The 15,592-nt window shown below is 38.4% G+C and overlaps 1 protein-coding gene across 2 annotated transcripts in view; it reads left to right on the top strand.

Annotated features, from left to right (window-relative positions):
• The window catches only part of kremen1 (kringle containing transmembrane protein 1), a 76,293-nt gene that overhangs the window by 21,987 nt on the left and 38,714 nt on the right, over positions 1–15,592 (top strand). For both annotated transcript variants that reach the window (XM_067407438.1, XM_067407437.1), the window contains exon 2: positions 14,397–14,559. In XM_067407438.1, coding sequence (XP_067263539.1) covers positions 14,397–14,559 — 163 coding nt within the window. The remainder of the gene's footprint in view (positions 1–14,396; positions 14,560–15,592) is intronic.

Raw genomic sequence — 15,592 nt, 5'->3', positions numbered from 1 at the left:
GGATCCAAACTTTGATCCAACTTTGCTCTGTTCTGGCCAAACCCAAAGCCTGTATGAAAGTCAGCTTGGATTTCTATAATTCAGCTGCACTCCCATCAGAGAAGAGATGTGGTAACATAATCATTTCTCATTTCTCCAACCAATTCTGATTAGACTAAAGACTAAACTGTCCTGATTTGAATTACACATAAAACCATGATCCAATAGAAACACGTTGCCCTCCAGGTTTTATAGGATAACACGGTGAGGGAACATTGGCTGATAACTCTAAAATGTATTGAATCATAGAGCAGAATCAGCACTGATTATTGATCGCTCAGTTGTTTTTTCTCTTGCTTCACCCCATTGTAAATCACACTCTAAATGTTTTAAAGGCCATATGGGTGTTGTTATGCTGTGCAGTAGGGCAGAGTAAGAGAATGTAGCCTGTGCTTCACTCTTAAAGGGGTCATATCAAGAAAAATCCCATTTTTTCTTTGATATTTTGAAATAAATGTTGCCAATATACTATGTAAACATACTGTAAATTTAAGCAATTACCTTACTTACTCATTGGGAAAACACACCTGTTATGACACGGATGCTTATTGCATGCTTCACCACACACTTCACGACACATTCAAAATGAAATGTCCAGTGAGTTTTTATAACAAATCTTAGTAGTTTGGAAACTAAAATGAAATGTCCGCTGAAAGGTCAATGCTCTTTAGAGTTTAAAAATAATGTACCACCGATTAACCCTACCTTAAACTTAACCAGTGTTTGCAAAAGTGAGGTTAAAAACGCATTTGCTGAAGCAACCATGCCATTTTAGCTTGCTTCTGCAACTCTTTGACCTCTTTTATTGTGACTTGTATTCCACAGGGCTCATACCTAAGTGCAGTGCTGTACCAGATGAATAACTTAGCATGTTTACTACATCAGAAAAATCATACATATGGAGCTGGTTAAATGATGCAACTGTCGACAACATAAAGGCGTTCTATTACCAAACGTGCTGAAGATGATGTAAAAAGCAGCATAATGCACTTGTTTGTAGAGTTTGCAGGTTATTAGCATACACTGTGTGTCTTAATCGAGTGAATGATTCAGTTATTCACTCTTAAAGACTATGGCTGTGCCGCCCTATACTCTTACATTGGGAACTATTTGAGGGTACAGTCATTTTTAGTGGTGACCGAAACCATAGTGGACATTACCAAGTGCACTCATTCAATCCCACAATGCACCATCGCAATAACGAATGTACAACCAATGTACGTTCAACGGCTAGAGAATACCCATAATGCACTTTGTGAGTCGTGCGCCAAATGAATTCCCGTGTCTGACCAGAAAATGGCGCCCACAGCTGAATCATCCATCCGTCCATTTTCCAAACCGCTGGTCCAATGTGGGTACAGCGTTATATCATGCAGGTATAAATCCCTTTTTAATTGATTAATAAATTGTTTAATTAAAGTTTATACATAGTTTCCACTAGATAAATATTTTCATTATTACTGGAGCTGCTAGTTTGCTAAGTTTCACATGATTATTAAACAGCAAGCACAAACTATGCAAAAGCGGCAGCCCTTCCAGCACACTCAGTGTCCGAATTTACTCGTTTGTTTTCATTCACTCCCTCAAGTGAACTTTTTTAGTGGACTAAAACAAGGTAGGGAATAGTGAATGAGGGTACATGGGGTGATTTCAGACACAGCCTATCACTTGTTTCATTCTTTAATCTATGTTTTTGAATGAAACAATTTGGTTGAATGAACTATTCTATTAAAGTCAACTGTTGCCACCTACTGGCGTAACAATGTAACTGTTGTATTAAAAAAGTTATGATATGGCCCTTTTAAGGTTCAAAATGAAATATAGATTCAGTAGAAAGTACATCAACAAGCCTTGAAATTCAGTTAGCCAAAAGTGAATATTTCTAGTAGTTTTCCTTCTTTCCACAATTGTGTCTTTCAACTCTAGACGAAGGGGTTTCATGGGTAGTAGCGCTTAAAATAATCAAGGATCTGTGGGCGGATATCCGTTGAGTGGTCTTGATGTAAGAGAGAGGGTGCAAATGACACAAGCATGATGAGATCCTGTGGGAACAATGAGCTCTAGTGTCCTCTCAGACAAATCCTACAACATGACAGCAGTCTACGGCTTAAAACCGCTCCCTTTCTTTCACTCCTCCCGTGAATGGATGGGGGAACAAGAGGCAAAGACAGAAGATGATGCTGAAAAGAGAAGAATGCTGTGGGAAGAATCTAATTCATGCATGTTTTCACTGCCATATTGTCTGTATCAGTGGTCTCTGTATGCTAGCTTTCGTAGGAGTTGTTTTACTCAGGCATGCTTTTATACAAGAAGAATACACCCACATGCTGCCGCTCACTTTGCCGTTAGAGAGAGTGTCTTGTTTATTATCATGGCTTTGAAAATCCTGTTCATGTTGATATATGCAGATACTGAGCGAGTACACAAGGGAACTCAACACCGGTGTCAGGACGTTTGGACCGCAACTATCTGCAACCTTTGATAAAGCTGACAAGTTAGACGGCATATTTTAGCTCTCCAGTGTACATTAGTACAGTGTACATTAGTACGCTCTTACACAACCCACACATGTCTCAGATTCCCGTTGTGTGTTTATATGCTGGCTCTTTTGGCAGTTAGGGTTGCACTTCAAAGGCTGGCTTGAGCGGTTTTGGAAAGTGAACATGAACCTAGCGTGGGCGCTATCTCTTTGTTTTGCTGTTAATTTTACGAGTCTTGGCTTTGTGACCCCGTCCATAACAAAAGGAAATGTAAATTAAAACGGCTGTTACCTCATAAGCTCGACTCAGTTTGTGGGGAAAATTGGGGCACTTAAGGAGAGAACAACGGCAATAAGACCATTCCTTCTTTTTCTTCCACTATCTGGCTTTTATAGGCTCTTTGTTTGTTTAGTTCTCTTTCTTTCTCTTTTGTGTAATACCTTGACTTGTACTTTATCTTTTCAGATCAAACATATTTACTTTCAAGCTTTTAGACATATAATCAACTATTTTTTCCTTATCACACATTTTACAGATGAATACCATGGTATTGCCACGTTTTTTTGTAGCATGATAATACTGTGGTATTCTTTGATATACAGTACCTTGGGGTAATGCGTATTTGATGTATAAATACACTACTTTTCAAAAGTTTGGGATCGATGGGATGTTTTTTATCAAAGTCCCTCTAAGACAAGTCATTTCATTCGGCGGACATCTTTGAAAAGCCTCTGGGGTGTGCAAGTGCAGCTCCTATCACTTTGAATGGGAAAACATCAATTTCTCGAAAGCTATTTGCCAAGCTTCCAATTAAATATTCATATTTGAAATCACCAATGAAATCTGACAACAACTGTCTCATAAATGTTGTTTCTAAATGCTTAAATCATGACAAAAAACTGCATTTTTCAGGCTGGATCAAGCTAATGCGCATATGCCGTCCTAAGTTTCTATAGGAACCGGAGCTCTCGTTTGATTTGATTTGATTATTTTATATTTTTTAAGTGGAACTTAATGGACTCAAACTAAAAAATGTTCAACAAATTCATAGTACAATAAGTCTGTCATCAGTACAAAAACTTTTACACATTATATAACACTTGAGTTAAAAACAAACAGTCATACTATCCAGCACTACTTGGTACCAGTGTAATACCACATTTTTTCTGGACATGTACCATGGTATTTTACTTTGTAAATACCATGGTACACAGTATATGAAAATGATAATTATTAGGACTATTGTAAATACTGTATAAAATTACCATGGTATTATGTGATTCCATCACTGAACCACAGTACAGCCACAATACATTTTTTTGTTAGAGGCTTTTGCTCTCCTTTCATCTGCGTTATTCCCGTTTGTTTACTTTCCTGTCAGGGTCGGTTTGAGGTGGTGTCAGTGGCGTGTGCTAAGTTAGTCTGCGTTCCCACTTCTATTTATTTAACCTCTTGTGGTCCCACTTTTACGTCGCAGCTCATGAAGCTTTTGTTCCCCGTACGGAATGTGAAAGATGAAAGATGGCAGCAAAGCCTTGTGGATTCTGTCACAGTTTTCATCCAGCTGGACTCTGTGAGCCCAGATGTAGCGTTGGAGGATTCCCACTGCAAGAGAGGATGTCTATGCATGAAATAACAATTTCACAGTGTCAGGCACTTGTGTGTGTTGGCCAGCACTCCAGCTAAACCTCTGTGACTGCTCATTCAAGACCTTTATTATTCACTACCCAGAGCCAACTCATATACATCCATTTAACTTATTCTTTCCCAAGAAACTCCTGCGGTTGATGATGTTTCATTACAGGTACGGTTCATCCAGAAATGAACATTTTGTCTTGATGTACTCACCCTCATGTTATTCCATGACTTTTCTGTGCTAGAAACAGTTTTCCATGTGATAAACATTTACATAAAAGCTTTGGAAAAGAGCGACTTGGTCAGTGTTTAAGAGAGTTTTGGTTTTGAACAAAGAAAGTCATACAGGTTTGGAATGACATTAGGGTGAATTTTTTTGTGAACTATCCTTTTAAACCAATGATATGCCTTCCCCACCTCTATTTAAGACTTTTCAAATTAATTCTCCAGGAAAGTTGCAACAAGTAGAATTGCCTGTTGGCTGCCTTGAGGCGTTTCTCATTCTATTTATACCCTTCAAAGGCGGCACATGGCAGCACACACTGCTTATTTTTCCCCATTAAAGGAAACAAGATTGAATAATGCTCACTGCATAAGTGAGTCATGGAGAGGTGAGAGAAGGTTCAATCAGGTTAATATTGAGGAGCACCTCTGAGATGCTGTAATTCTGCCTGATTTTGCAGTATCTTCTGCTGAAGTTTGAGAGGGTTTTTTTGAGTAAGAGAACTACTCAGGTTAGTGATACTCAGTGTTGGGTGTAATGCATTACTAAGTTATTAATTACTGTAAAAGAGCAGTTTCATGTCTATCCTTATACGTTTAACTGGTCTAGGTTGATATGGGATTTAGAAAGTAATACAATACTTTTTTAGAGAGTAATTAGTACAGTAATTTAACTACACTGTTGAAGATATAATTAGTAGCTAGTAATTAATTACTTTTTTAGAGTACCTTACCTAACAAGAAGATATTAGCTCTGGGTAAAAGTAGTCCTGTACTGGTTTTGCTTCAGGACTACGATGTTATACTGTACAAAATGTATTGTGGTCATCACATAGTCACATTTGTATTTGCAAGTGAGCCTATTTAAAGTAGTCTAGATATTTGGTCAACCGAAATGTATTCTTTTGATGGTCGATGCTGATGTCCGATATAAAGCCAGTATGTATATATATATATATATATATATATATATATATAAAGCCTATATGATATCGCACTATGTAATTTAAAGATAAATAACACATACAATTTCTGCAATGAAATGTATATTTATATTTAAAAAATATTCTAAATTCAATTCTAATTTTTTTCATACTATTTTGAGATATAAACTTGCAACTTTGAGTTTTGGGGCCCTATTTTAACGATCTAAGCACATGGTCTAAAGCGCACAGCGCAAGTGCACTTAGGGTGTGTCCGAATCCATTTTTGCTAGTTTAATGACGGGAAAAATGGTCAGTGCACCTGGCGCATGGTCTAACTGGGTTGTCCCTATTTTTTTAATGAGTAATGGGTGTGTTTTGGGCATAACATGAAATAAACCAATTAGAGTCACATCTCCCAATCCCCTTAAAAGCCAGTTCCTTTAAAAGTAGTGCTCGCTGCAGAGCATAATGACCTCCAGCTCCACCTCTCTGGAGCTCAAGGGTGGAGCTTAACCTGTTGAATAGGTGCAGATAGGGTTATAGTTAGGGTGTGGTTGGGGGATGCAGCTCCACCCATCATGCCCACAGTTGGTCAAGAGAGGAGGAGCTGGAGGTTATGGCTCAGCGAGTAGCCTCTCTATTTACAAGGATCTATGGTGAGGAAACGGATCTGCTCGTGCACGAGATTAAAGCACCATCTACGGGACAAGCCGGATTCCACCAAAACATTTCTATCCTTATGCACACAAAAAATAATCTTTTACATTATAATCCTTAATTCCCTTTAATAAAAGCAGAGTGAAAGTGCGTTGTGCACCCGCATATAGGTGCATATTACTAACGCGCTCTTTAAATAACAAAACAAATGTTGCGCCATTGACTTTTAGTCCAGGTCAATGGCGCAGTCTATTTCAGTTGCCTAAAAATAGCAACACGCCTACAATGCAGCTGAACACACATCGTTTTCAGACCAGCATGCCCATGGACGCACAAATGGACGCAAGTGCATTTGCTATTTAAAGACGTGGCGCAGGACGTTGCGTCGAGCCTGGCGTCGCATTGCGCCGGGTGTATGATAGGGCCATAAAATCAGAATTGCACAAATTTATATGACTGTATCTCTCAATTCTGCCTTTTTTCTTGCAATTGCGAGTATATATCTCGCATTTCTGACTTAGATATAAAGTCGCAATTGCGAGTTAGCTATAAAGTCCAATTCTGAGGGAAAAAAAAAACTGAATTTTCTGACTTTTAACTCACAATTGCGATTTTAAATCGCACATTACTGATTTTATAACTCCCAGTTGTGACTTTATATCTTGCAATTTTGATTTTATAACTGTAAACGATGTAAACTCGCAATTGTGAGAAAAAAGTCAGAATTGTAAGATAAAAAGTCACAATTACCTCTTTAATTTTTTATTCCGTGGCAGAAACAAGCTTTCATAAAGTTTTTAATGATGAACGGATGTCATACAAATGTCCTTGTTGGCATGTATCTATTTTGGCTAGCTTCTCAAATAAATTTGTGCCGAAATAATGTAGATCAAAACTGCAGATCGAAACTTTGCATGATTACATGATCAGTTGCAGTTTATCATTTGCATTAAGCATTAGTCCTGTCAGAACAGTTCTGTGACCCATTTTTAGGTCATGACCCACCAGTTGAGAAGCACTTTATTAGGCCTAAGTAGAGACATGTCAGCGGTGATGCGTCATGACCCATACATCTCTTAAAATCATGTCCTCTTAATGGGAACTGCTTTTAATAATACAGAGGCTGCTGCAGCAAGACCTAAAGTGGTTATTTGTAGTTGAATTTTGTCCAGTTGTTGTCTGATCGTTTTGAAAGCGCACCCCCTGAAGCAGATAGACTCAGTGAGTGTTTCATATGATGTGGCGGATGAGCAGATGGTTTGGCACTGTCACTTTTATACATAATCATTTTCTCTGCTTGTCTCATAGGCCTGCCACGTTCTCAGCTGAGCCCATGGCTGGCTAAAGCTAGTTGGAGTGGGAAATTGTTTTAGCCTCTTCCATTGTCTCCTCACTCCATTCAGTGTGAAACAGAACAAGACCCAGAGGAAGCACAGTGTCTTGGTGAATTACCTCACCTCCCTCACAGTGCATTAGTCATCAAGATATAGAGCCTACCTGCAAGATTTAGAGTTTTAATATGCAAATAACCACAGGAAGATTTCCGAAATGATTCTACATCGTAAGCCGGGTTCACACTGTACGATTTTGGCCACGATTTGGCCATTTGTGTCAAGTTTTGTGAATCCTAAAAGATTCCTCTGATCCTAGGCCAAAATCTGAAGTCTTTGATTACTAGTTTGTTGTTCGCCAACAGCCGATTAATGTCCATTGCGTTCAAATTGTACCTCTGACGAAATTCTGGCAGTGTCGGAAGTTTTGACGCATAGTCCTGCAGTGTGACTTCTCATATGACAACCGCCAAATCAAAAACCATTAGGATTGCAGAACCTAATGACGCAATTAATGAGACAACAACAAACCACTACTTGCTCCACACATGCATCTTTGTTTTGTTCCAGCTTTCTTTTTTAAGAAAAGCCATGATCAAAATGAATGCTAGAGATTGTTTTTGTTTGCTAGCCTCCATTTATATCCCTTATATCCTTTTATATATGCAGCTCGCAGTCACCGAATGTGTCACAGATTAATGATGTAAAACTCCGGACGTGTGTCCGTTTATAACGCGTTATGACTGCCGTCTGACATTAATGGCAACTGAGATCCTACAGTGTGACATGACTTCTTTATTGACAGAGAAGTGACATTTTATTAAATTATTCCTTTGCATTACTCCAGAATTTTATGGAGAATTATGTCCCTGTTGAATTTTAGTGCCTTCGGTTGACACAAACAAAACAAATTTAGTGAAATTTATTTCTGCCTTTATTTATTTATTTTAATTTTTTTATAAATGTGTATTGATCACACTACTACAAAGTCTCTCTCTGTCCCTTACAAAGATAAGCGCATCTGCAAACTCAATATGGAAGCAATTAGCAATGAATCCTTGCACATATAATAACAGGGCAAGTAAGTCTTTGCAAATAATCCACTTCTGTCTATTTCTTTAAGACCCTCTTGTTTCTGGTTCTGTGGGGCGGTTCCTCCCTTCCTCCTGAACCAAGCTTCTTTTTCTGTTGATGTACTTGCATTTTATAGTTTTTTTTCCATTCCTTTCTTTCATGCGGCCAAGACTCTGTTTCCCATCAAGGCCTGTGATCCGACCACAACAAAGGCATCACATGGCGATACAGGGGGAAACTTGGTCACAGAGTGAGAAACGGTTGGAGGTGATATTATTACAACTAAAAGAAGGGTGTAAGCTCATCCTCAATAAGCTACAAGTGTAAATAGTCTTGTTTTTTCCAAAAATGGTGTTTCTTTGAACACCACTCGGCAACCCACACTGGGTTTTGAATACCCATTCATCTCGATGATGGACCTTCTTATCTGGTTCTTCCCAGTCTACTCACTGCTTCCCTACACTGCCGCAACTTAACGATGCCTGCCGACCACATCAAGTTAAGTTGCTGCTAATTGCTACCCTTCCCCGGGCTCTTCTTATTTCAGCCATCCCGTCTGGAAACCTTTTTTGCCGAGGTTAGCCACAGCAGCAAGATGTCTGCCGTCATGTAGCCCAACACCACTGCGATATGCAGTAGTAGTTATTTCACATCACAGGGGCAGCAAAGTTGCTCTTCAGGTGACTTTTGCTTTTGCATGTAAGCACTGCAAAGCATAAATAGGAATAATGAGTCCTGTGCTGTGCAGACATTGGGTATGAAGGACGTCCATCCCATTAGTAATGCATGGTTTGGCTGGCAGCAACTTGGTCCAAGATTACAAAGAGGAAATCATGATTGCTCTGGGAGATGTGTGACTCTCCAATGTGCCGTAAACTCCCTGAGCTCTACGTGACGGCAGAAGCCATCGACCGGCCCCTAACAGAATGACAACACCATCCAGTCACGCATTATTTATTGGCATGCTTTATGAATGTCAATCTGCTGCCTAAGCCTGTCACTGCGAGTGTTTCTGGATGAATGTTACCATAAACTTTAACCACAACCTTTATTATTATCAACGCCATTTTGAAAAAGGATATAAAAGGGATAATTCACTCAAAAATTTTAATTCTGTCATTTACACAATGCTATCCTAAATGCTCTTTACCATCTATCTATCTATCTATCTATCTATCTATCTATCTATCTATCTATCTATCTATCTATCTATCTATCTATCTATCTATCTATCTATCTATCTATCTATCTATCTATCGTTCTATCTATCTATCTATCGTTCTATCTATCGTTCTATCTATCTATCGTTCATTCTATCTATCTATCTATCTATCTATCTATCTATCTATCTATCTATCTATCTATCTATCTATCTATCTATCTATCTATCTATCTATCTATCTATCTATCTATCTATCTATCTATCTATCTATCTATCTATCTATCTATCTATCTATCTATCTATCTATCGGAACTATCATTATATGGGTAAGAGCAGCTACATATTTCACCTTTTGTGTTCCTCAAAAGAAAAAGCCATGCATGTTTGGAACAACATGAGTAAATTGAGTAAATAATGAGCCTTTAACTCTAAAGGTTCATTAAAGTCGAGATAACCATTTATTACAGTTTTTCTCAGTTGCTTTGGTGCATTTCTCACATCACTATTTACATTTGCACAACAGTTAATGCAGTTCTCAAAACAATGAGTACAAACTGCAAAACCTAGTTGATAACCTGCAAAAGCGTGTAACTTGCTCAAAATGGATAGGTCATTCCTCAAAAGCAAGTATTCATGTCAATGAAAGTGTCAGTGTCATCAAGATGAAAAGTCCTGACACCATTGTTTATGAACAAGATAGTCAAATGGCTTTGTCATGTTTTCATTATGACAGTTTACTCTGTCAATGTTTTCCAATGCAAAAAAGTCTTGGTGACACTACCTGAAAATGCTCAAGACAGCACTATATACTATTTGCACAGCCATTTGAAAAATACAGTAAAGTTACACATTACTGTATTTAGTGAGGTAACTGAGTACAAGACACTGAATATGTATGTTTCACATTTTTACTGCATATGCTCTTTGCAATTCTAATTTGTTCACAGCATTGTGCAAAAGAAAAAATACACCCTTATTTGCAACAAACATAAACTCCCTTTGGGTAGAGCTGTGCACAACTGTAAACAATATTGCAGTACATATGGCAAATCTTTACTGTAACACTACTGTACACTACAATACACTAAATGTGTGATGCAGTAAAGCTGTACGTCTAAATGTAAAACGTACAGTGACAAGTTCTTGTCCCACTGCAAGCTTCATGCATGACACAATGACAGTAGTGTAGTGCAGATTGTTTAGTGCTGAATTACTGTCCATTTACAGTATACACACCTGTTCTCCCGACGAAATGTTTGAATAATTGAATTTACAGTGGTTCTCCCAACATTTGGCTGCACCCTTCGACCAGCCTCAGCCATTGTGAGGCCGTGATTGACAACATGATCCACAATTGTAGCCCTGATTTCATCAGGGATCTGCCTATTGGCCTCTTCTTCCTCTTCCACTGTTTTGTCCCCTTCCCCTTCTTCCCTGCACCCTTACCCCTCTTCCACGAGGCTGACCTTCCATTTCTGTGTCACAGTATTGTAGAAATGGTACACACTACTGCTTGGTTTGTAAATGCTTGTAAAGTGGGAGTTTATGGGATTCACCTCTGACAGTGATTGTAGAGAAGTGGCTTATCATTGGTTGCAATTAATGCTTCACACACCCCTTCTTATCAGTGAAAGTTGAGATTCACTTGAGAGAAATTGTTCAATTTAGGAGACATTTTCAGGAAAAAAAAAGATTTTAAAAAAATGTGTAAAATTTGTGTGACAGATTTTGACAACTAGTTCAACATTTTTGTATGTAATGACTCAAGCAATGAAATGAGGACTATTAGATTTATATGGAATGACTATTCAGCATTCACAAGTATAGTTCATTTTGACTGACATGACATAAGCAAATGATAATGTTATAAAACAGCAGAGAGTTGTATGAAAGCAATTGATGCATGTCCAAAAGCATTTGCAATTTGTTCGAAGGAATGAGAAACTGCTACTATGATGTGCACAAATGACTAAATGTTGTGGAGGTTGAACTAACTGTTGTGCAAATGTAAAGAGTGATGTGAGAAATGCACCAAAGCGACTGAGAAAAACTGTAATATTGCAACTATGCACAGGTCATAGTTGCAACAACAAAAAAAATGTGGTCATCGTAATTCCAGAAACCTAACAGTATTCATGTCCCAGCAGGGGTTGTTTCTTGCCACCTGCATGACTTTAATTAAAATCTACATGACTGGTGATTTCACATTTTAATGAGGCCTGATTTTCTTTCTTCTTGATTCCAGCGAGCATGACTTCCACAGTACTGCCTGGACACTATCCAAGTGTTCTGCGGCTTTTACTGCTGTATTTTCTGATTGGATACAACTGTTTCGGTTGTGTGAGCAACAGCGCAAATGTCCTACTGCATATGTAGCTGCACCCTATGTCCATTTGCTTAAATGTGCCTTTTTCAGAGCCAGCCATCGGAAAGCATTTGCCCTTTTTTGAGGTGAACAAGCCTCACACAAATCAAAATGATTATCAGTGAGCTCTCATTTTAGGCAGTCCTGCCTGAGGTATGTTAATTGCATTTGATTAATGCCATTCAAGAAATTTGTTTAGGGAGGTTGTGTGGTTTTTTGATTTGTTGCATGATGCCCTACTCATCCACTGAAGGAAGGGTTCGAACCACATCAGTGGTACATCCAGCCAACTGTGCTTGGAAAACAGAGGCTAATTATCTTCACTGTGCTCCAATATGCTGGAAATGTCTGCAAATTTTAACTCATTTATAAAGTATATGAAGACTTCAGATGCAAAATCTGGTAAATGCCACCTCCAACAAAAATGAGATAACTAAATTAAGCAAATGCTCTCCACACTTTGTGCCTTATCATACATCTGGAGCAATGTGGCGGCAGATGTATAATTTGTTGCATTTGTTTTATTTAAAGAGCGTGTACACTCTGCTTATTACACACACAGAGCAACATCACACAAACATGCCAAATATTAAAAATAAAAGGATTACAATGTAAAAGATTAGTACTGTGTGCATAAAGATAAAAATTCTTTGGTGGAATCCGGCTTGTCCCGTAGATGGTCTGCTACGACTTGTTTCCTCGCTAGAGTTCAGTTTTTCTGCGTATAAATTCCGCCATGTAAATAGCGAATGTGCAATGGTGCGAGCGCAACTGGCTTTTTAAAGTGAATGGGAGACTCTGATTGGTTTATTGCATGTTACGCCTAAAACACAGCCATTACTCATTAAGAGAATAGGGACAACCCTTTTAGACCATGCACCTAGCGCGCTGACCATTTCCCCCATCGTTAAACTAGCAAAAGTGGATTCGGACATGCCCCAAGTGCACTTGTGCCGTACGCTTTAGACCATGCACTTAAATTGTTAAAATAGGTCCCATAGTATACGTTCATTAAATACGTTTGCATCAAACCCACTAAATCCCATTCGGAAATACCGGTTCATTGGCAGAAACCTCTAAACGCCACTTCCCTTTGCCAGCATAAGCCTACAGAACCAATCAGAAGATGCAAATCAAAGCATTTGATTTCAAAATGAATGAGGTTAAAGGCTAAAGATAATCTTTACAGTGGCAATGACAGGATTTAGCGAGTAGCATGTGTGAGGATCAGTTTCTTCATTCAATTCTGTTTTTATCATTTGCAGTGTTTCCAGTTGCATCTTTAGTGGTTACTACTGTTCACCATGTCTTGTCCAAAGAGAAAAAAAATAGCCATAGAATATCTTGGGACCAGAATTTGGGCTTGTTTGACTTGACCCAGTAAACAACCACCCAGAACATTATTGCCACATAGCAATGGAAATGTAAAAACCTTTGTTATTTATTATTATTAATATTCATTCATGGGATGCTATTTTTGCACATTTTCATTTTCTTGGCTTTTGGATATCTTGGAGAGCAGATCAGAATGGAGATGTTATCAGATTATGAGGTACCTCACATATGAAAGCCAGGGTTTGAATCCACACTCTCGCCACATACCAGCTTCCTCATTCAAACCAGAACTCAGTCCAAATTTGATGCTTTGAAGTCTAGAGCTTAGAAATACCAACAGATACCCTTTGATGGAATAGTTACCCTCTTGTTTATTTTGACTGTGAAAAAGTCCTGCGTTTCTGTTGTTTTTGGTTGATGAAAAAGTGCCTTTTTGGTCCATATGGTTGCCTTCCAGAATTTTTTGTTCCTTTTTGCAATTTAGCTTTTGCTATGGGTTCAGAAAAGGGTTAAAACGATTGTCATTTCACCTGACTGTCGCATGCTTATTAGTTTGCAGACAGGTCATAGCACACGAATGCAATCATAAACCTGAATCATAATTGATTTATTTTTTTCCGTTATAATTATTCACCCCCACGCCTTCCCTGCAGTGCTATGACTCATCCTGGGACAGCAGACTTGCATGCTAACTGATGCAATAACAAATGACTATAGCAGTTTGAGTGTGACTCCCCATATTCCCTTACAAACAATTACCATGATAACCACAATTTCTGCCAAAATACTAAATTTTTTGTTTCTAAAACGTCATAATAAATTCACATGGGATCTCCATCAAACAATGTAAGAATTTTTCTGTCTGTTTGTAGATCACTGACAAGCTACGCAATATCACGTTCATTATCGCAGATGAATCGCCTTCGATAATGAGCGCGATATTGCGTGGCTTGTCAGTGAACTACGGCTCTGTCTATTAAATGCCGCTCCATTTGAAAGCAGGTGATGGCGATTTAGCGGTAATCAGGGAACCGGCTTTACTGACGAAATGCGTGTGACAATCGCATGCGATATATCAACCAGCCCTACTACCCACAATCTGGATAAAATGTGCATCTTATTTCTGTAGAACATTTGGATTAAAAGTATATTTTCTTTTATGTCTCTTAGAGTGTTATACAGCAAATGGAGAGGACTACAGAGGTCGACAGAACCAGACTAGCCTGCAAGAAGGAAGGCCGTGCCTTTTCTGGAACGAGACTTTCCAACATCCATACAACACCCTCAAATACCCCAATGGAGAAGGAGGCCTTGGACCCCACAACTTCTGCAGGTCAGGCAAATACTGTATGGTTGAAAGGAAAGCAAAATAATAGTGATGCTCTGTAGAGTTTACAATATCTGTAGAGTTGCATGATGAACACAGATTTGCAGATATTTACCTTTACAAAAAGAACTCATATGTTATGGTATTTACGTTTTCAAAGTTCCTCAAAGAATACAATGGGATTACCATGGAACAATGTCCAAGAAACGTAACTCCTTGTTACTTTCTGGTTCTTTATTCATAAAGGATTAGTTCACTTTAAAATGAAAATTACCCCAAGCTTTACTCACCCTCAAGCCATCCTCGGTGTATATGACTTTCTTATTTCTGATGAACACAATTAGAGTTATATTAATAAATATCCTGATGCTTTCAAGCTTTATAATGGCAGTGAACGGGACCAATGAGTATGAAGTTCAACAAAGTGCATCCATTCATTATAAACATATTCCACAAAGCTCCAGGGGGATAATAAAGTCCTTCTGAAGCAAAGCCATGTGTTTGTGTAAGAAAAATATTTATATTTTATAAAGTAAAAACATATTTATAAAGTAAATAAATATAGCTTCCGCCAGACTGCCTTCCGTATTCAACTTAGGAAGAAAGTGTAACGCCTCTCGCAGTTCAAAATGCTTACGCTACATCCTACACCTTCCTTGAGGAAGTTGTATACGGAAGGTGGTCTGGCGGAAGCTAGATATTTTACTTTATGACTTGTTAAAAATTGATATTTTTCTTACACATATGCATCGCTTTGCTTCAGAAAGCCTTTATCAACCCCCCTGGAGCCGTGTGGAGTACGTTTATAATGGATAGATGCACTTTCTTCAGCTCATACTCGGCCACATTCACTGCCATTATAAAGCTTGGATGCGTCAGTATATTTATTAATATAACTCTGATTGTATTCGTCTGAAAGAAGAAAGTCATTTACACCTAGGATGGCTTGAGGGTGAGTAAATCATGAGGTTATTTTCATTTTAAAGTGAACTAATCCTTTAATGCATTGAGAATGTTTGTATTGGGAATACGATTCAGA

Source organism: Chanodichthys erythropterus, chromosome 13 (genome assembly GCF_024489055.1).
Source record: "Chanodichthys erythropterus isolate Z2021 chromosome 13, ASM2448905v1, whole genome shotgun sequence".
NCBI lineage: Eukaryota > Metazoa > Chordata > Actinopteri > Cypriniformes > Xenocyprididae > Chanodichthys > Chanodichthys erythropterus.
Note: the sequence above shows the minus strand (reverse complement) of the source record. Positions and strands in the feature narration are given on the sequence as shown.